Raw genomic sequence first — 22,822 nt, 5'->3', positions numbered from 1 at the left:
TTTGAGCTTTTAAGTATGCGAAGCTCCGTGCAGCATGTCCTTCAGGAAGCAGCTGCACACAGCCCCCCTGCTCACACCCCCCCTACCGTCAGCGCAAGAGAGAGAGAGAGAGAGAGAGAGAAAGTAAGTTGGGTAGCTTCTCAGCCATCTGCCAATAGCGTCCCTTGTATGAAATCAACTGGGCAAACCAACCTGAGGAAGCATGTACCAGAAATTAAAAGACCCATTGTCCGCAGAAACCCGCGAAGCAGCGAAAAATCGCGATATATATTTAAATATGCTTTACATATAAAATCCGCGATGGAGTGAAGCCACGAAAGGCGAAGCGCGATATAGCGAGGGATCACTGTAAACCAAAATGGCAGTATATATTAATAGTTGTAGGAAATTTATCACATGGGGTGTAACTCCAGCAAATTAGAGTCTCCTAATTTATAGTCTGCATTTGGACACTGAGAACTTCAGAACAAGCTGAAATTTGGACTGGCCCTGTGTGTTTAGATCATTTGGCATCTGTTTATTGGATGTTGGTCCCTCTGGCAACCTAAATCTGCAGGGACATCATATGAAATGTTTTACAATCAAATTAAGGTCCATGGTCTCACAAGCTAGATACTCAAAAAGATACGTATTTTCTTCTCGAAAAAAAAAATAAAGCAGAGAACAAAAAATACATAAATTGTTCAACTAAATTATATGAATACATATTCTTTATTCATCCCCTCAGGGAAATTTAGGTTTCTAGTAGCTCAAACACATCAGTAAAAATTGTTACAAATTATTAAAAAAAAAAAAAAAAAAACCAAGGAGAACAAAACAGATAGATAGGAAAAACTACAATGGTCAATTTTTATAGTGTAGGAAGGTGGAGTGGTGACCAGGTTATAAATCAATTGTGTTGACAACAGAGTTGTAAAATCTCAAGGCAGAAGGAACAAATGATCTCCTAAAGCATTCTGTTGTAACAGCATAATGAGAGAAGAAAACTGCTATATTTACTTCTCTGACCTGCCAAAATGTTGTGGAGAGGGCGACTGATATTGTCAAGGATGGCCTGTACCTTTTTTCCAGTGCTGGACTTCATGTCAAACCTGTTGTAAAACAGGTTACACTCATTGGCCTTGTTCTATTCATCTGTTGTTGCCTGGCTCCTCTTCTCTTTATTGCCAGTAATGGTCTTCATTCCCCTCCACACCTCTTTGATGTCACTGTGTGGAAACCTCATCTCCAATTTTTCTTTATAGTCCATTTTTGCCTCATTTTAAGCTCCTCTTCAGGTTGTGCTGTACCACCTTATGCTTCTCCCTATCACCAACCCTGAAAGCCCCCTTTTTTAGTTGAGGAGTTTCTTGATGTTACTAGTAATCTAAGGTTTATTGTTGGGAAAGCACCAAACAGATTTTGCTGGTACAACACTATCCCTGCAGAAATTTATGTAGTCCGATGTATAGACAGCTGCCCTGTCAATGTCAGTGTCTGTACCATTCTCCTGTGATTCCAGCAGTATATTCCAATCTGTTCACTCAAAGCAGTCCCTAAGAGAATTTCAGGCCTTGGGTGTCAACTTCCTGAATGATCGGATAGTTATAGGCTGCCTAATTACACAGGGTTTGTATACTGGTCACAAAAAAAAACAGATTGTGGTGTGATTTACCAAGTGGTGAAAATGCAGAAGCACTGTAGAACAACAAAGTATTTTCATAATATTCTTACTATGATCAGCAAATGTATTGCAAAAATGAAAATACTGCAAGGTTTTTTTTTTTATTTAAATGCATGAGGGGTGCAAATCATTATGCATGCACAAAACAGATCAGGTAGCAAAGAGTAAGTAACCTTATAGTACACATATGTGAAAGTTCTGCCTGCAGTGTCTACAGCTCTGTGATGTCACGCTGGCCTCATAAACTATCATGAGGTGCTAGGAAAAAAATGCTCTTCTAAACTGGCTGCATGGTGAATTTCCAGGAAATTATTCAGTGAACCAGGTACTGGTAATCATAGCATTTTCACTGTAAAAATTAATTTTTATGAGTTTCACCAATCAATACTAATTAATAATAATATTCCAATATTATAATACTATTATATATTATGTTGTTATATATATATATATATATATATATATATATATATATATATATATATATAAAATATCCATCCATCCATCCATTTTCCAACCCGCTGAATCCGAACACAGGGTCACGGGGGGTCTGCTGGAGCCAAACCCAGCCAACACAGGGCAGGAAACAATCCCGGGCAGGGTGCCAACCCACCGCAGTAATACAAAATATATATAATATAAAATATATATTATAGTAATAAAATATTACATAAACACATTAACAGTAATTAGATAGGGAATAACTTTTGGAATATCTGTGGAATAATAATTAGACAGCCATGTGAAATTTAACAAAAATTGTAGTCTTCTAATTGCTGCTTATCTTAAAACGCACATTACTGTCTTTGGTTATAGTTTCACAATGTTTAGATTATATACTGATCCATTTTTCCAACCAGCTTAATGAATTCAGGGGCAAGGATTGGTGGGCCCACATGGACCTGGGAGAGAAAAATGGTAAAAGAAACAGAGACATCCTGAGTAGCTTTAAAGAAGTTATTTGTGAATGTGTGTAAAAAGTGTGTGTGCGTGGGGGGGTCATAAAGTACTTAAACAGCAGCACTTACAAGATTTTCTCCACAGCTTAAATCTTTTGGCCTGGGTTTTTGGCCACTTTTGAGTCAACTTATGCAGTTGGGGAAATTCATAACGGAGGGTTCACCCAGCAGCCCTGCAAAGAAACCTAATTTATTCCGCTTGTACTCGTAAATCTCATTCTTTCAGCCATTACCCACAGTTCCTGGCCATAGCTGAGGACTGGGATGAAAACTGACCTGTAAATTAAGAGCTTTGTCTTTAGACTCAGCTCCTACCTTATCACCATAGATTGATACAGTGCCTGCAGAACAGCTGCCACTACTCCAGTCTGTTTCTCATTCTCATGTTCCCTTCTACCATCAGTCGTGAACAAGATCCAGAGATACCTCAACTCCTCCACTAAGGGTAGTGTCCCCTTCTCATCTGAAGAGAGCATACCATTATTTTCCAAGAGAAAGAACCATAATCTCAGACTTGGAGACTGTGATCCTTATCCCTGCCGCTTCACACTCAGCACTACATTGCTTGAGTGTGTGTTGAAGCTAGCACTCAGATAAGTTAAAGAAGAGAACATCATTTGCATAAAGAAATGGTGCAACCCCAGGCTCCCTACCCTTGCATCCTCAGCTTTGTTTTGACATCCTATGCGTGAAAACCATAAACAGGAGTAGTGACAAGATGCAGCCATAATGCAATCCAACACCCACAGTGAACAAATTTGACTTAATGGCTAAGTATTTGAACACAGTTCTCATTGCATTAATATAGAGAATGAATGGCACTCAAAAAAGTCCAGCTACCACATGTCCCTGTAGCACATCCCACAACACATGCCAAGGGACACAGTCGTATGCTTTTTCCAAATCCAGAAAAACTCATTGTAGACTGGAATTGCATACTCCCATGCACTGTCCAGCAACTGCACCATGGAAAAAACTGGTCCATTGTTCCATGGCCAGGATGGAATCCACATTGTTCCTTCTGTATCTTGGGCTCAACAATAGCCAGAGTCTCTTCTCAAGCACCTTGGCTTAGTTTTTACCTGGGAGGTTAATTATAACTTTGTAGTAGGAACATTCCTCGTGCCTAGCTGGCAATATTGAATTTCACTTTAATAAGTGGAGCAGCAAGATAGATCAATTGTGTGCACTGTTTGAATGTCAGCCCAGTGCCTTTCTGTGTGAAGTTTGCATGTGCTTCTTGTGTTTGTGTGGGTTGTCCCTCTATGTACTCCAGTATTCTCCCACTTGCAAAGTGTGCTAGTTATATTACTTGATAACTATAAATTGGCTCAGAGTGATTAGGTGTGTGTGAAAGTATACTTTGATGGAATAATGCCACATCCAGAGTTGGTTCTTGATTTTCATCCATTGCTACAGAAAATAAGCTCCATCCCTCCAATTTTTCCAAGCAGGTGTGAAAATGAAGAGATAGAGATTCATATGTATTTTTTGTTGGGATAGACTAATCTAACAAAAACATAATTTCGGCAAAGAAGATTATGGTTGAACATCACTAGTTTAGAGGTTTAGATAACCCCATAATAAGCTAATAGCATTCATCCATTCCATCCTTCCAGTTTCTGATCTTATATTTACAATTCCAGGATGGAATAGAGCAAAAGCATTTATTTATGCAGCACAGGCAGGGACTCACACTAATGCATACTGGTGTAATTTAGATCTAGCAGTCACCCTAATACACAAGCCTTTGGGAAAGTGAAAGAAACCCAACTACCAGGAGAACATGTCTGGACACGGAGAGGCTGTACATGGTGTGGAGGCAGGCCACACTTTGAATACAAATCTATAGGCCTATAAGGTAGCAGCACTAACAATTGCACCAATATGCTCCCTAATGAGGTTAGTCACACTAGAATGATCCATCTCATTTTATCTGATTTGAGTTCAAAATGAGAATGTCATACTCCATTGGTATGTCACTCCTTTAAGAACATGTGCCTGATTTGTCTTTCCTTGTTAAATAAAATCAACAACAGCAAATTAATAATGTTCAAGATAGAAATAAAGTGCCTCACTGAACACTAAAATTCTTTTTTTTTATTAATTTTTTTAACCTGAAACAATCCTCATTTAGGCGCACAAGATTTGAATGAAGCAAAGTGGCACATTACCGATTCTGAGAAGTTGGATGGTAAGCACTATTACAGGAATTCTGGTTGACTTTGTAACGAAAATGCTCAGTACAGAAAACACTACACATATCAAAACAACTGTAGGACAAAGTGGGAGAAGTTTATCAATAAATTATATTATTTTGTGTCTTAAATGAGTGTGCTTCAGTAACCTTAATATAAGTCTAAATCCTGGAGACCCCTTCCTACAACAGAGAAAGGTAAGGTAAGTAAACTAGGAGCCTTGTCAGATTATTGAATTAATTACCATTATTGCCAAAGATAAGACTGATATTTGCCAAGTTAAAATTAATTTTTTCATCCCCAACATTTTTGGGGTCCCCTGGGTGGGTGTGATATTGATTATCAATTATAAATGCCTACCTTTTATTGGCATCCCTCTGGGTGGACACAAAAAATCTGACTCATTTCTACATTTATTGGCTTCCCTATTGGTGTGTGTCTTGATTATTAATCATCAATTAATTATGAATTCCTAGATTTTATTGGCATCCCTCTTGGGTGGACATGATAAATCAGACCCATTCCTACATTTTTTGAAATCCCCCTGGGTCGGTGTATTATTGATTATTAATTATCAATTCCTACACAACCCTGACATGACAAGTTGTTAAGTAGTTAAACAGAGAAAAGATAAAGTGTACATTAAACGCAAATTTGATTTAATAAGCAGTATCAAATTATGGTGTTGACCATATAGCTGCATGCCTTCAGGTTTAAGGTCATCTAAACGCAATACTGACCATCTTTAGAGAAGTGCTGAAAACAACAAGAAATCACTGGTTAAGACAATGTGTTGTCATCAGGGCATAGCATGAAAGTGATGACCATCAAAGCCAGACTGTGGTGAGTTTTCTTTAAACAAAGATGCAAGACAGGTATTATATTGCTTACAGTCACTTCAGGTCTGATGTTTGTTTAACATAGACAAAAACTGTTGACAGCATTGTTAAAACATTGTCTTTATTTAATGGGACGGACAACCAGAGAGTAACAGAGACATAGTCAATAGAAAAAGCTCAATAATCAGTTGATTAAAAACAAGAAACAGGGAGAAGTTAAAGATGTAATAGAAAGTACAGATAAAAGATCTAAACACCAATCAGGCAATTACAAACACAAAATATAAAACCGGTCATAAATATAGGAAAATCACAATGCAAAGCTTTGAGTGCTGAATAAGTATAAAGAGCTTGCTTAAATGATAGAACAGATAAAGACAACACAACCTTAGAAGATGGCAAATGTAGCTATGTGAGGTATGGCACGGACAAATAGCAAGTGAGTGGCAACATCTAAATTTTTACTATGAGAAAGTTTAACAGCATAAACATTACACACTAATCAAATGTTAAGTGAATTCATTATGAAAGAGGACAAAAGCATAATGGGCATCAAAAGGAAAGGAGAAACATAGGAGTGAGTGGCTTGAACTCATACTACAACAGTAACCCAGCAGTGAGTGAATAAAAAAGCTTGTTACAATACTTAGCCACATATTTATTTAATTATTAAAGGGTTTCAATGAGAGGAAATGAGCTCCAAGTTATATGACAGTCAGAGCTTGCCTAAGTGGGATGTGCCAAAGGGTAAAAACTGGCATAGTGTGTGACAGCAGAATTCTGCATTGGTTCTTAGTTAATTCCTATGACTTTGAAAAAAGAAGACAAAACAACAGTTTGTGTTAACTTTTCAAACATAAGTTGCATTAAAAGCTGCACTTTCGTGAAATGAAGGGTAATTTTCACACCAGACCTTTTAAACTCATCACTATAGTACTCTTCAAAGATTAATGTTTGAAAGAGAAATGCTGAGAGTGAACACGCTTTCATTGCCAACTGCTGTGGTGGGAAACTATACAGAAGTAGGTAGAATAGAAGAAGCTTGAATAGGCTTTGGCATTTCTGTCCAACATCAGTTATGTATTATTGAACACAAATTTCCTAGTATTTATTTTATTTCCTAGTGTGAAATAAATAAATCAATGCAAATCAAAAAATGTCATAATTTAAATCATATATCAGCTTCCCTAAAGTCATAAACAATATGCCAGCATTGCAGATGTGATAAAGACACGACAAAGTCAGTTTCAGTGTGTCAGTAGTCACAGAAGTACTAACACATATACATGTTTGGGTCTCATACATAAAAAAACATACAAAATCAGCATTGTGTAACCATTTAAACAATTACAGATCACAAAATATTTTATTACATATTATTTTTAGGATTTACAATGCATTTTACACTTAAATTATTATTACTTTTTTTTTTTTACTCTTAAAGCCACAATGTCCACAGCACAGAAAAATCTCTCCCTGATCAGACTTGCATTTCAGTGGGAGGGAATCACTGAAACGGCAGCTGGTCAAAAGTGTAAAGACTCCATTTACCACTGATGGAAGACTTCAAAACACACTGTACGGACAGTATAATAATTCACTGCTGCACACATAGAAATTTGTTAGAAGATATTAAATGTCTTCCTATTTGCTTTTCTGTTTTGTAGTCTTCATGCATTAGGCTGATATTCTTGACAGTCATCCTGGAAACAAAAATACAATGCTAAATTAATAACATTTTGCTTTATTGTATTCATTTGCTAAAACAACTTTTTCTACTCTGGGCCACTTATTTCAGCTCTATATTCCATGCAACTGAAAGGGGTCCATTCATTATGGACTGACATTTAGTCATTCATTATACTGTCCATTCATTATAAAATAATTTTAATCCACTTCAGAGTCAGACCACCAGACCAGCTAACTGGCAGCATCTGTTGAAAAGCAGGAATGAACCTTGGATGAAAGTCTAACACAAGGTACACATCTGTAATTATTTATGCATCATCCAATTAACCTTACACGTGTGCATGTAGGGTGTGGGAAGAAAGTTGGAGAACCCAAGGAAAAGTCCATGCAGACACAGGGAGAACATGCAGACCCCACACAGACAGTGAGGCCTCTAACATACTACTTTGGGTCTGCTATTTTTATTTACCCTTAGTAGGATACATTTTGAACAAATACCTTTCGGGAAGAGTTCAGATGTTTCAAGGTAATGTCCATGTGTTGTATGTTGGTCAGATGTGTACATAAGTCTTTTACTGTACTCTGTATATGTGATGATATACTTGTTTTCCTGGCAGCAACAGTATACTATCAAGTGACTCTTGATATCTAATGTGTTTATTGTTGTGTCTTTTGCACAATTGCAGATGGGCCACCGATTAACAACAGATGCCATCTTACTTTATTCAATATGGCAAGAGCAATAATTGAACCTTCCACAAAAAAAGAACCACACCTTAATTGAAACACTGCAGCTTCCTGATTGTCAGAAACTGAGTTTCTCCGAAAATTCAGAATACATTTACAAATTCAGCCTCTCAGGGGGATGCACATTTCTTTTTGGCCTGCCTTTTATTGCCACTTCTGGTTCAGCACTGTTTTGGTCTGTAATTGTTTTCTATGCAACTGGGGACACTGCTGGCACCTGTCTTTGACTTCTTGGATAGTCAGAATTTTTCTGTGTGAGTGGATCATCCCAGAAATTAAACTGCGATTTTTTTTTCCAAATTTGTGCTGATCAGCTATTCCACATGTCTCTTACATATTACATCCTGTACTTCAGCCAACTACATTACGGAACCAAGTGCCTTTACTCACCTGCATTTCCCACATTTTCTTTTTTAATCTCATCCTTTGACTTTTCAAATCTTAAAAAATGTCACTTAAACTGAACCTTTCTTTACACTGTATACACAAACACAGATAAACAGTAAAACATACATTTTTATAGTCATTATATTAAACATAATCTAAAATATTATAATATATACACTATAGTTGTTTTTTCATACATATCATTTATTATTGGTACAGGTTTTAAAAACTCAGACCAGATGGATATTAACTAGCTAAAAATCTTCTTTGTGTCATTTACAAGCACTTGCATAGGCAAGCCTTGATTCTTTCCATTTAAGTATGTGTGGAAAGAATAAAGTTCAATCAAGAGAGAGAAAAAGTGGATATGATTAAAGGAAGTTTCAGTCTGTAATTCATAAGCTTCTGTATGACTTTCGCAGTATATATGTATCATGAATACCACTGTTCTCAGTTTCCAGCCTATCCTATTAGTGACTGTAGGAAACTTCAGTTGCTCTCCTGTGGTCATTTCTTATTTATACAAGTCATTAACCTGAAATGCATTCCTTTGAACCTTCAGTAAATTACTGTGGTGATCCACAGTTTTATATTAAGAAAAGAGCAGATTATTGTCCTAGGCATCTAGCATTCCACACATTTTTTGATTAATCCAGTGCCAATGATTGCATATTCGTGCAGATCTGAATGGGAATCTCTATGCATGTCACAATTTTTAAAATCAAAGTAATCCTACAATTTGTCCACTCTCTCTTTAGTTCTTAAAAGAACCACCTTCCTTGTCAGCGTCATTCCCTGTTTGTAAAATAAAAGATACTGATTGTGGCAGGTAGCTGGTAATATGAATTTCCTATTGGGACATAGCAGTGGTCCAGAGCATCAGCATGTCTAGCATAGATGATATTGAGAAAAAAAAAAAACATTATTAACTGTAATGATTATAAGTATTTAACTCACAATACCAATGACTGTATTTTGTATTAATCATGCTGCAGAGAGCTATATGATTTTTTATTTCTATATGAGTTCTTCATTTAGGTAGAAAAAGAATTAAGCTTGTGCACAGAATTATTAGATTAACTTGCATTCTTTTATGAGAAAATGCTGATCTCTTGATACTAACAGAACACCCTGTGATATTATAAACCAGTTGTGACTGTTTCTGAATTCTTGCTTAAAACTATAAGAAACATGTCACTTATGGATTAATAAATAAGGATTTATTAATCTAACCAAACAAAATCTAATGAAGATATTAAAGCTATAAGAATGTAATTTCTTCATAACTAATGTACTAAACTATAAGAAACTGCTTTAAACTGGTCTTGTGTGTGTGTGCTGATAAGCTGTATTTCTTAGGAATGTGAGTGCCCTGATAACTCTTTATGTTGGTAATAAACTCTGTACACTCCTGCATGTAATAAATTAGGATGTAACCGTAACTTACAGCAATCTATGTATGACCTCAAAATGAACAGACATGTTTTTCTTTTTTTTTCTCTCTTTGGTTAATGAATAAGCTAGGTAATCAAAAGAGAGGATTTCTTTCTTTTAGGCAGACTGTCTGATCTGACCAGTCAGTGGCACTGAGCTGGGGGGGGCTGCAGTCTCTTTGACTCACCAAGAATAAAGAAATTGCTTTTTGCTTTAAATTGGTGTTTGTCTCCCGTGGTTTCCGACAGCGTCCACAATGTTCAGGGTAAATATTCCTTAAATCTGATTTTTTGAAATCCACAGCAATAGTAAATAATCTCTCAGGTTGTAACCATTCAATAAGTAATACAACATTGACAAGTATTTGTGTTTTTCTTTCTTTTACTGCCATATACTCATGCTTTTTATTTTGATCCCCAATGTTAGATTGATTTTTAACGAATCTGGATATCTGAGTTATTATTCTGGGAGTGGCAACAGCTTTTCAATAATTAAACAAAGACTTTGTAATAAAGGTTAATAGCATTCCCAGTTTTCATTAACCTAAATGCCTTTTGCATTTTATTTCATTTCACTTCATAATTTATGGTCAGCTGTATTTTTTCTAAACACAAACAGTGTCTAACCCATCAGAAAATACATAAGAAGAAAAAAGAATTCTTAAATATATGAAAGACACTGCTGGAAAGGAAATGATAATATATATATATATATATATATATATAATAAATGTACCTCTGGTGGCATGTCATATGTATCATCAGGATCCAAAGGATAATCTGCTGTATTGTCCATTAGTCCTTCTTGGGAAAGCATATCTTCATTCTGTAGTAATAAAAGCAATGCATTTTAGAAATATAAACCCAGCTGATGTCTAATAATAATAAAATAATGCTCAATGTTAGGGTACCACTAGGATGAGGAAGGGCAAGTTTGGGACCTTCTGACTGCTTCCAATAGAAAGCAAGAGCCATATGGACAGCAAGAGAGGTATTTGTACCAATAAAGGAGTCATTTGAGAGCAGTAAGTTCTATGTATTTTCTGAGTGCTCCGGAATGGTAACAGGGAGGCTTTAGAAGTATGTGAGAGAGGGAGACCAAGAGGAGACTGTAATGTTCATTTATTATATTGACTGGGATGCCTGATACTCTTCTTGTTGGAAAAGTGAGGGAGATACCTTCTGCCCACTAGAGGGCAAATGGTCCAAGTGGGGAACATATGAAACCAGGCTACTTCTGTGACACAACAAGCAGATGTAGGTAACTGCCTTAGAAAGGCCCCTTTAGAGACAGTTAAAGAATAAGAGGTTGCAGGGAAATCAGAAGCCAAAACAAGGAGTTCTAGCTTGATACCCCTGGTGCAACTATAATTCTGAAGATAATCAGAGTTGGCTCCAGAATGGAGTTTAACCATCTCACAGAGGCAGAGGTTTATTTAAGTGCAAAGAGGGGTGAATGGTGAGGTGAATGCTCAACTAGTAAGTTGATTAGAGGCCATGGTCTAGAAAGAATGAACTTAAATCAACAGGAGTTCAACATCATTTTGAAATGCCCAGGCCGGCTGCAGGTTTGTGACTTTGCGTCTGTTTATTTCTACTTTGCATTCTTGTTTTTAATTATTTTTTGCTAATAAACACACAATTTTGAATACATTTTTGCCTTCTTGTCTGGAACAAATGAGGGCACTGCACATGAGTCCATTCTGGCAGCCTCTTCAGGCACAAGGCAAGAATCAACCAAATCCATCAAAAGAGCATACCCACAGACTCATAGTGTGCCACTTCAAAGTTACTAATTCACTTTAGATACATACTGTAACTTTGGAATTTTGGAGGAAATTGGGACCAATTGGGTGACCAGTGTGTCAGCAGTAAAAACATTGTATTAGCATATTTCATTCATTCAAATGTATTATGAATGAACTAGGTTAGGAACTGAGAAGTACAATTTAGTATCTTCATTATTGTCTGAAATTGAAATTTTGGCCTGTTGTTCCCAAGGGAATCATTTGGGCCATGGTATGTGATGCCTGATTCCGAAGTATAAAAAACAGCTCTTGCATGGTTTGACAAATCAAAGTCTGTTAAGGTTTCATGAATACAGTGATCCCCCACTATACTGCGGTTCAGCTATCGTACCCCCTCTACATTGCGGATTTAGTAATATTATTATTATTACTAGGGGGCTGTGCCCCCTGCTCGCTTCGCTTGCCCACCCCCGGGTTTGGTTTACCGGATAAACAATTTAAAGAGATTGAACGCACGCTAAGGAAAAGTGCTCGGATCATCTGCTGGCTTGCGTGTTCTGCTTGTAGTTGTTTTAAGAGCTGGGAGCACCTGAAGTTTGTCTGCCAAAAAGCATTCCAACAACTGCTAGGTTTGATGTCAGTGAACTTGTTTTAAATTGTTTGTAAGTAGGGCGTGACGTGCAAAAGTCACCATCTCATGGGTTTTGCTTCCTACGGTTGTAATGTCTAGTCTTGCGTGTCGTCAAAGTGTCTCTCCAAGATGATCTGGTCTCGATCGTTTCGCTCAACCCCCCCCGGAGGCGCGCTACGCTCCTGCCACTTCGCATCTCTCCCACTCACGTTGTGAAGGGGGGGAGCTGAACGCACACTAAGCAGAAGTGGACGGATCAGCTACTGGCTTTGTGCTGCTTCTGCCAAGATGCCTGTTCTGCTTGTCGCTGTGTGCATCGATCATTTAAAAGCCTGTACAGCAGCTGTCCTTCTGTCTCACTGCTTTGTCTTGCGTGACGTTAAAATGTCTCTCGTGGGATGTCAAATTGTCTTCTGAGAAGATCAAGCCTCATGTCCCTGGTCTCCCTGCCAAGATTTTTTTATTATAATAGAGAGATGTTACTCAAATCCTTAGCCCGACATCCACATATCATATGTGTTTACAAAGTGTGTTTTAATAAGTTTACATGTGTTTAAAGTGTCTGGGTGGGGTATTTTAAGGCTTAAACTATAAAAAAAAAATGTTTATTTATATGGTCTTTCTATATCGCAGATTTTCACCTATCGCTGATGGGTCTGGATCGTAACTTCCGCAATAGGCGGGGGATCACAGTACTTGCAAATTTTAAAATACCATTTAGATGTGTAGGGCCTGTAAAGTAGAAGGTAGGCAGTTTCCAAAAGTCATGTCACTGTTAAGTGGTGACTCAAAATTAGCCCTGTGTGACAGAATGTGGGTGTGTGAATGAGTGTGCCCTGTGAAAAAATAGCAACTTGTCCAGGGTTGGTACCAACCTTTTTTTCGTACTACTGGCATAGGCTCCAGGACAAATCTTTCTAAACTGGACGTGGAAGTGGATTTGATAACTGATTTAAGGATATATTTAAAGCATCTTATTGAGAATGACAGTGAAGTAACTCCATATCTGGCAAGCTCCAAATCTCTCTCAGCTCTCTGTTCAATATAATTTTTAAACTGGACTGGAAGAACTGCAGTACTTGTCACTCACAGTGAGCATTCCATTCTGAAGGTCCTAATTGGTAATCGTTTTTCTTTTTTACTGTCAAGTACTGATGTTGCTAATTCCCATCTTTTTCTTCTTGTTTCCACCCAGATTTCCATTGGGATCATTGTCTAAAAAAAACTGGCTCCCACTTTGAGAGTAACTGTATATTGTATGGGGTTAGCAGTTCTGCATAATCCTTTGTCTTCATACTTTGTTCTTTAATTTACTATGGAAGACATCTGTGCTATATATCTTTAGCATGGTTGCAATGGTCGTTGTAGTGAATATAGTAACAATTTATTACTATATGATTGGGTTATTTAGATGTTTTTTAAACTGCATATTGTCATATAATGTATCAATTGTCAATTACAAAATAAAGCTAAATAGCTATCCTTAGTCCAAATGGATGGAAATATTAGCAATATCAATTTGCATTGATTATTGTCAGGTCTTATTGGCTACAGTGTAATATAGACTATAGTAGGCTACAGTAGGTTAACATACAATTAATTAACATATAATTAATTACACAACAACAACAACATACCATGTCTGCTTTGGGGAAAGTCTGAGTGAGGTATAAGGAATCAAGCAATTCTGCTCTGTGGCATCTGCTCTTTAGGTGCTCAGATAGGTCAGATGTCCCATCTCGGTCAACCAAAAATGGTGTTTCAGAGCAACGGCAAAATGCCAAAGACAGGGCCTGACCCACTGATATTCTGTCTCCCACTCAGACCCATGCCTTGACATCCTCATTTAGAAACAGACTTGGATTAACAGACGTCATCATAGTAATGTTTACATTGAGTGTCATTGGAATGGCCACACTGTCCCTTTATAAAAGCGAGCTTTCAGAATGCTGGTAACTAAGAAAAATAAGTTTAATGATTTGCACATTTTATTAGTCATAAGACTGGGAAGTTATGTTATCATTCTGATGCAGGTATTTTAGCCACCTTCATTTTTTCATAGTAAATAATATAGACATTATACAAATGCATGCTTTACATCCTAAGAGCTGATCTTTAATTTTAGAAATTTTATATGTATTATATTTGTTTTAGATAATTTGCTTCTCTATACAGTCATAAATTAGAATAATTTACAAAGGGGCTGGAGTGGCATGGTGGTGCAATAAAAAACACTGCTGCCTCATGGATCCAGTGTCCTGGGTAATGAATTACATGACCAGTTGTAGGTTCTATTAAGTTTCATGTTCTTCCCTTTTTAGCACAAATTTTGTTCTGGGCAGTCTCTGGCTTTCTTATCATATTTTCCAAAACAAACATGTTAGTTTAATTGATGATTTCCAATTGGCCCAGTGTACAAGTGGGTGTGGCAATGGGTCAGCCTTGCAGCTGGCTGCTGTCCTGTCCAGCAATTTCTCCAGCTTTGTACCTCATGCTTCCAAGATAAGCTCTGGCCTTTATTTCAAATAAGCTGGCCTATTAGAGAATGATATGTGTGCTATGTTTCAAACTCCCACAGGCAAGAATGCTGCATAAAACGATTCAGTATGATTTTCTGTGCTCTGGTTTGCTTATCAGCCATGCATGAGTTGTTGATTACCATATTATATGCCCCATCAAGCACAATATGGAATTGCTTCAGATCAGACCTATGGTAATTCACATTGTAAAGCCCATACTAATAACGATCTAATGTTAAAACTGTATTAAAAAGTAGCAAAATCAAAAAATGGATTTAAAAATTAGTGTTGGATGTTCTTGGAGGAGTGGGAGAAGAATTCTTCTTTGCATCTAGCAAGGTAGTAGATTTGACTCTTAGTCATACAACAATCTAACAACTAGGGAATCCATAATCGGGAGCCCGGGATTCCCAGACATTTTTCATTCCCACATTCCCAGGAATTAAACTGCTATAATTCCCTGGGAAAACAGAACAGCCAAGCTTGCATATATAACGTGTAAAAGTGTAAAAATCGATCAAGAAATAACAGAGTTATAGTTGAAAATAATTAAGTGGCATGGTTTTTTGGCCCACGGTGTAGTGTGTTGCCAATTAATTCAGTCAACAACAGACCAGCAGCTGAGCACAGTGGACTGGGAGAAGTCTGCACTCCTCAGCGCACGAATGCCGGGACGGGGCAGAGTTCATTGATGTCTTGTGCTGTTGATAGCTTTGAAACAGCAACTTGAAATTGCAATGCATCAGTCTGTTGCATCTGCATTATGTGTGCTAAGAAACTTGCCATCACAGAATGATGACAAGAAACTGGATGCATCAGTAAAAGCTGAAACTATGGTGTTTCAGAGCAACGGCAAGCGCGGGCATTGTTTAGAACAAGTGTTTCAGTATCTGATGACTGTGCCGCCTACTTCAGTGGAGGCAGAGCGTGCTTTCTCAGCGGCTGGTTGTACTCTGAACAAAGATGCGCTCTCGCCTGGACGACTGCACACTCGACACGTTGTGCTTTCTACACTCTTATTCCGCAACTAACTAGATACATGTACTTATATGACAGCATGAACTGCTTGTAGTTAAGGTTGAGTCTTTTATTGGTGTCAACATATTGCAGTAGGTTTTATTAAAAATAAGTGTCGCTCTTTCTAAACTGTTCACATGTGAGATGCCTGTGCACTGTGCCATTCCCAGGAGGCCCGGGATTTTTGGGAATGACATGTGGGATTCCCGAATTACCGGGAATGGATAAACCCGCCCGGGAATGGATTCCCTACTAACAACACAACTTAAGATATCACTTATCCCATCATGATAAGTGCAGCAAACCACTTTCATACTTGAATGGCTGAGAAATTCAAAACCAAATCAAGCACCACCTATAAAATAAATGAAGCTATACACAGATGATAAAATGGTAAAGGACTTCATGTACTGCAGTATATCCTCGGAAATATAATTTTGTAAGAGTAAAAATTTCAACTTTAAAATTTGTGTTGATAGAGTTGGGGAAAAGTGTGGCAGATTGAGTTGGCAGTAACCCCTTGGTGAGTTGGTGTGAAGAATGGTTGGTGGTAAGATTGTGCAAGGAAAGGATGACAGACTCGCAGAGAGAAGATCCAGACCTACAATAATAATAATAATAATAATTCATTACATTTATATAGCGCTTTTCTCAGTACTCAAAGCGCTATCCACACAGGGAGGAACCGGGAAGCGAACCCACCATCTTCCACAGTCTCCAATACCATTTGCAACATCAGTTCAGTGAAGAAAGACTGCAAAGATACCCGTACATCTGCAGAGGTTTACCAGCACATACAGTATATGATGAATAGGTCACTGTATAATAGTACAGCATCAAAGACATCTGCTTCATAAAATCCTCTGCTGTGCTACCTGAAAATGAAGCACACATGACCACTGTTCATGTGTCTTTTTCACCAGCAGTGACCGCAGTGAAAACAAAGATCAACCCACCATTTTAAAGACTTTGTGTGTTGTTAAAAGGACTTGGAATTGGTCACTTGAGACAGCAACTTTGAACAGAGATCTATGTAACAGCACTGGTGCATCAATCTGGGAAAGAGTCATCAGCAGAATAAAATGGCATTCTATCATGCAAATGAGCCGCTTCACAACCTGCTGCAGGGGAGCCTTTAAAAACAGCAGGTGTGCCAAAGTCACAGATAAATTCCAACTTGTGCAGCAAAAGCAAGTGGTCCTTGGGGTCCATTGGCACCTGTCACTGGTAAGCACTGCATTATGACAGCTACATCAAAAAATGTATTCATTATGATGTACAGCCCTCTTGTTCAAAGGGCTGTTAATACTAGAATTCCTGAAGCCTACGAAAAAACTTGTAATCCTGGCCCACCTTAAATCCCTTTGCACATCTCCATCAGCGTCTTTTGTGTTGTAAATGTGTCGATCAGCACAAGCAGCAAGAAGCCTGCTATACCATCTCCCTTCACAAAAAAGGTTCTCAGTGCTCAGTGTTTATCTTGGAGTAAAGTGCTTGGAGTTGTAGAAGGTAAATAATATATCATCATTTGGAATACATATATTTCATGTGTGTTCCGTGTCTACAACAATCTATGTAAACACATCATTAAAACAAACATTTTTCATGTTTTAGTAATAAATGACAAAATGTAGTCATGAAGTGTATAATGTTTGAAGCGTGAAGTCCAAATATCAAATAAGCACTTTCACAAAAGGTACAAGTATAACAAAACAAGTGCCCTTTTATTCAAGAATATTAACCAAAGAAAAAGAAAGTGGGTTAGGGTAGACTATTGCTATGACAGTTTCTGTGGGGCAGTGGTAAGAACTGTTGACTCGTAATCAAGAGGTTATCGGTTTGATCCTGGCTGCCTCCCAAATTTACCATTTTGAGTAGTGAGCTGCTCTTATTGTCAATATTATACAATGAAAACATACATTTGATTTGCGTCTGTAACAGCCGGTGTAAATTTATAGTACTTGTAAAAGTTTGTTTTTTTTCAGTGTTATTCACTCACTCACGATCACGCTCCCACAAACCCCCGATCTGATGCTGTTTTCAGATAAAGACCTGGTATAACAAACTTGTTTTGTTATACCACCTCTTTATTTGAAAACAGTGTCAGATCTTGTGCTTAAACGAGACTGGGACTGGGAAAACTGTGGACGTGGGTGTGAGTGGTGTGCATGACTGGCAATGGTTGTGGATGTGAAGTTTTTTTATTCGGTTTTATTCTTGAGTGTTCCTGCTCACGCTGAATTAGTATGCACCTTCTGGTCCATGATGTCAAAGCTGCACTGACAAAAAAGAGAGACATAGGTATATATGACATTTGTAATACAGGTAAAATTCCGCTACAACGAACTTCCAGGGACCTAAAAAATATTATGTTGTAATGAAAATTTTGTTGTAAGGAGATTCTGTATTTGTTGCTATAGTGCTTTCTTTAACTTACGTCCAGGCATCTGCAATCATTTCAATAGCTTCTTTCGCGTTAATTTTAATCTTGTCCTGTTTACAAGTTATGCTGACGAGAATTTTTCTCAGCATTTCCTTGTGATAATACACTTTCAGGGTGCGAATGATGCCCAAATGCAATGGCTGAAGCACTGCTGTGCAATTGGGTAGGAAGAACTCAACATGAACATTATCTAAATGTGGAAGCATGTTGTGGACAGCACAGTTATCAATCAGAAGCCAAATCATCCTTTTCTTCTTCTTCATATTGTGAGGTTTCTGAACTCTTTTGAGATCCTCCCCACCCAACAGGAACGTCACACTGAAGTGCGTCCCAAACCGTGATTGCCGCGTCTGTGTAAGATTGTTTGACTGTTGCCATGGCACAGCAACAGCAGGCTCACAGTGGTGCAGTGAGGCGCCACAGAAGCGAATCCTAAAAGGATTCAGGGTCGTGCTATAAGTCCCTGTCTTACACCCAAAAATATGAGGCTTAGTCTCAGTACTTTAGCAAAACCAGCTTTATTCAGCTTGAAACAGGAACAGCACGGTTATTTATTGTAGCAGGATCTGCCACTATCCTATAAACAGACACAGCAGTCAGGCAGGTCATGGCCAGGTTAGTGGCCAAGTAATCCTGTTCCCTGCATTTACAATGTTCCTTGCATCACCCATCGAGTTTGCTTTGGTGGAGAGACGCAGCAGAGCTATGAGCCTGCTGTTGCCCCGGCAACATATAAACAGTCTTCCACAGACATGGTGATCACACTTCGGGATGCTCTTCTGCATGTTGTCCAGTTGGGGGATGTCCCAAATGAATTTAGAAACCTCACATTTTCTTGAATGAGTGCCGCATTAATAGGAATGTTTCTTGAATGAGCATCACTGAACCACATAAAAACGGCTTTTTAGACATCTTCAAATGCAGCAGTTTGCATACATTTGCAACCTGAGATTTTTCTTCTTTTTTTTTGCTTGTCTTTCAAGAAAGTTGACAGTGTCGATGGCGAAATTCCAAATTCACTGGCAACGTCTTTTTTCTTTTTTCCCACAATCAAGAGCTGCAAAAATGTAAAGTTATTTTTTTAATATGAACTCATCGTTTTTTTGTGTCTGCTGTTTCTATAGGGGGGCGGCACGGTGGTGCAGTGGGTAGCGCTGCTGCCTCGCAGTTGGGAGACCTGGGGACCCGGGTTCGCTTCCCGGGCCCTCCCTGCGTGGAGTTTGCATGTTCTCCCCGTGTCTGCGTGGGTTTCCTCCGGGCGCTCCGGTTTCCTCCCACAGTCCACAGACATGCTGGTTAGGTGGATTGGCGATTCTAAATTGGCCCTAGTGTGTGCTTGGTGTGTGGGTGTGTATGTGTGTGTCCTGCGGTGGGTTGGCACCCTGCCCGGGATTGGTTCCTGCCTTGTGCCCTGTGTTGGCAGGGATTGGCTCCAGCAGACCCCCGTGACCCTGTGTTCAGATTCAGCGGGTTGGAAAATGGATGGATGGATGGATGTTTCTATAGGAGGGTAACAATGAATTAAATTCCAATGGATGTTTTTCAAATGTTGATGAACAATAAGCAAAAGGTATCACTGAAAACCACCAAAAACAAAAACAGCAAAAAAAAAAACAGTATGAGCAAAGTTTGAAGAAAGAATTTTTTTTTTTTATAATGTTTCTGCTTGGGGATCGTTGTGCACAACTGAGCTGCGATCACAGAACTAACTGCTCTGTGGATGTTTTATTCAGGCATTTCAAGGTCTGTTGGGCACTTCGTTGTAATGAAAGTATCTGCTAAATGTATTTCGTACTAACAAGATTTCTATAGACTCGTGTCATATGGGGAAACTGTCGGGACCATAAAAATACTTCGTTGTAATGAAAATTTCGTTGTAAAGATATTCGTTGTAATGAGATTTTATCTGTAATTCATTTTATGACCTGTATAGTACATTTCGGAAAACATCGTTGCACTAATGCAACATTATATTCATTCACATACACATTCACATTCATACGGTTGTAGTCAGAGACCTCGTTTGTTTTTTTTTTTCTGATCTTGCCCAGTCTCCACATTTTGGTGCATGGTGGTGTTTCTTTTATACTCCAGGAGATGCAGAGGTCAGAATAGTTCAGAGTGATCAGTTCCGCACTATATACAATCATCAAATTAAAATGTTACCCGTTTCCACACACCCAAGGACTGTCCTTCTTACATTTACGACATGTGTACCTGTTGCAGTGTACACACCTCTCTATGAACGCACATCTGCTGTACAAGGCATGCACAGGGTCTACTGAAAAAAGAGGAGTGTTCATGGCTCACCTTGCAGAGGAACTTCATCGTCACTTCTTACAAGAAAAGACAATGGAAAAAGAAAAGAGGATGCAACATCGATAAGCTTCTGTTCCAAGACCTCCTCTTCCCCCAGGAAAGAAAGTTCAGAGTTAGGTGCTCTTTCAGTATAATAGGAACCACAGCATAGAGAGGTGTATATTATTATATTATTTACCCTCTACAATTCCAGGCACTTCACTCCAAGATAAACACTGGGAACTTTCTTGGTGAATTGAGCTATGGCAGTGGGTGGAGGGATAGGATAATAGGCTGCTTGCTGTTGGTGCTAATAGACACACTTACAACACAAAATAAGCTGACGGAGAGGTGCGAAGGGATTTAAAGTGGGCTGGGGCTACACGTTTTTTCGTAGGCTTCAGGAATTCTAGTGTTAAGGAATTAGGTTTACAGTTGGAAAGTCTTTGATATCCAGTCTGAGGAAAGTGATATAATTGTCATGTGTCATAAAATGTAGCACTATGTTAAAACATGTATTTCTTTTTTTTGTTATAATCTTAACTTAGTTGATAGTGAATGTAAACACTTTTTTTTATTCCCATATAAGCACCAAGACATGAGAGACCCAGGCATATTTATTATGTTACACCATATGGCTCCTCCTATTCAATAGGTGTTCTCATCTGTTTGCTGCTGCATTAGTAATTTTACATTTATAGTCACCATGTGTTGGAGTGGTTAAATCAGTTTTATTTTTAATTATTAAGATTTATTGTGTTATGATGGCGCAGTGCTAAGGTACTGTGAGTCATGCACTTATTTAATTGCTGAATTCACGTTCACCATTATTGGTTATTTCATGCTTACTTAAATGCTGAAAGGACATTTGGGTGCCATCCTTGTACTTGTCAACTGATATTTATTTGCAAAGGTTTGGAGAGTAACAAGTAAAGTAATTCAATTAAAAGTTGAGAGAATTTATTACAAATTTGTAAAGGATTACTTTCTTTAAGTAACTACCCCAAATCTGGTCTTGGACAAGCAGATTGCTGTTGCATTTTTAATGATAAAGACTGGATAAAAGGCCAGGTATTTTTATAAAATTTTATGCAACAATATAAAAAACTGTATATGGTTTTCATTTTGCTTACGTTCAAGCAATGAGTCATAGAGTTAAAGTCCAGACCCTAAGTCACAATACATATAATACAGTATATGCTATGAAATAGCAATGCGTAAAAGTTTTTTTTTTTATTTTACCTTTTTTGTGCAGTACAAATAAGAATCTTTTCCAAAAGTCAGTGTTGTTTATGTATAGTATGCTGAGAAAAATCTCTGTATGTACTTGTGACCACCAGGGGGTGCTGCCAAGCCCCCAAACACATCTATGCCAAAACTGTCCCAGGTGCAAATAAACATTTTCTTATTCATAAAATACCTTTTCACAGTTCACACCACCATGTTCAATTCATGATACTCCTTCTCTTCCAGTTGAGCTTTATTATCTGCCTCCCAACTCTGAGTCAACTGGATTTGCCTGGATGGCTTCATTTTATGTTGGACCTGGGAGTTCTTCCATTGCCAGGGCATACCCTATGGAAACACTTCTGGGTCAAGCGGAAGCCCCCCTGAAACAGGGAGTCCTTCTAACCACAGCAATCTCTGGTAGCACCCAAGGGCCCTGACAAGGTTGTCTCTCAGGACTTTGAATCCCATGAATCCCTGTGAGTGTCCAAACTGGGTCTAAGCCAGGGGAACACTGCCATCTATTGTACTGGAGAAGGGACCACTCTTGATAAACAACCTCCACCAGCCCATCCATTAATCTTTCCCTCCGACTGGGGTTATTCCTCCTTTCATGTTGTCCTTCTGTTATGGCTCCCTAGCCTGGCAAAAATCCACATTCCATTCCATTCAGGATGCCAGTCCATCCACCATGGTGCATACAGTACATCTGAGGTTAGTGTGTTATTATTGATCTCTTAAACTATTCAGTGACATTGTGTTATGTAAAATTTGATGGTTGTCAATATATCTGCAAGAGATATGCTGAATGGAAGTGACAGAACCTGTTAACAAAATGAAGTGACACCAAAGATAGCAGAGTCAGAGAGGAGTCAAGTGAATATTATGAGACCCTGTCTCCAGGGGTTGTTGTGTGACATAGAGAAAAACCAGGAGATAATAATGAGAGACAAAAAACATTGTGAGTGCTAAGTGAGGCGAAAACCGGAGATCAAAAAAGTATATGAGAGTGTACACAGGGGTT

At 38.3% G+C, this 22,822-nt stretch overlaps 1 protein-coding gene across 1 annotated transcript in view; it reads right to left on the bottom strand.

The window, feature by feature from the left end:
- Positions 1-6,246: 6,246 nt before the first annotated feature.
- The window catches only part of LOC114652017 (alpha-synuclein-like), a 117,702-nt gene continuing 101,126 nt past the window's right edge, over positions 6,247-22,822 (bottom strand). Inside the window, exons 5-6 of the mRNA XM_028802165.2 lie at positions 10,652-10,741; positions 6,247-7,362 (exon numbers count right to left, since the gene is read on the bottom strand). Of these exons, the coding sequence (XP_028657998.1) occupies positions 7,330-7,362; positions 10,652-10,741 (123 nt within the window). The 3' untranslated portion in view covers positions 6,247-7,329. The remainder of the gene's footprint in view (positions 7,363-10,651; positions 10,742-22,822) is intronic.

Source organism: Erpetoichthys calabaricus, chromosome 5 (genome assembly GCF_900747795.2).
Source record: "Erpetoichthys calabaricus chromosome 5, fErpCal1.3, whole genome shotgun sequence".
In the NCBI taxonomy this organism is placed as follows: Eukaryota; Metazoa; Chordata; class Cladistia; order Polypteriformes; family Polypteridae; genus Erpetoichthys; species Erpetoichthys calabaricus.
The sequence above is the reverse complement of the archived record's forward strand: the minus strand, read 5'-3'. Positions and strand labels throughout refer to the sequence as shown.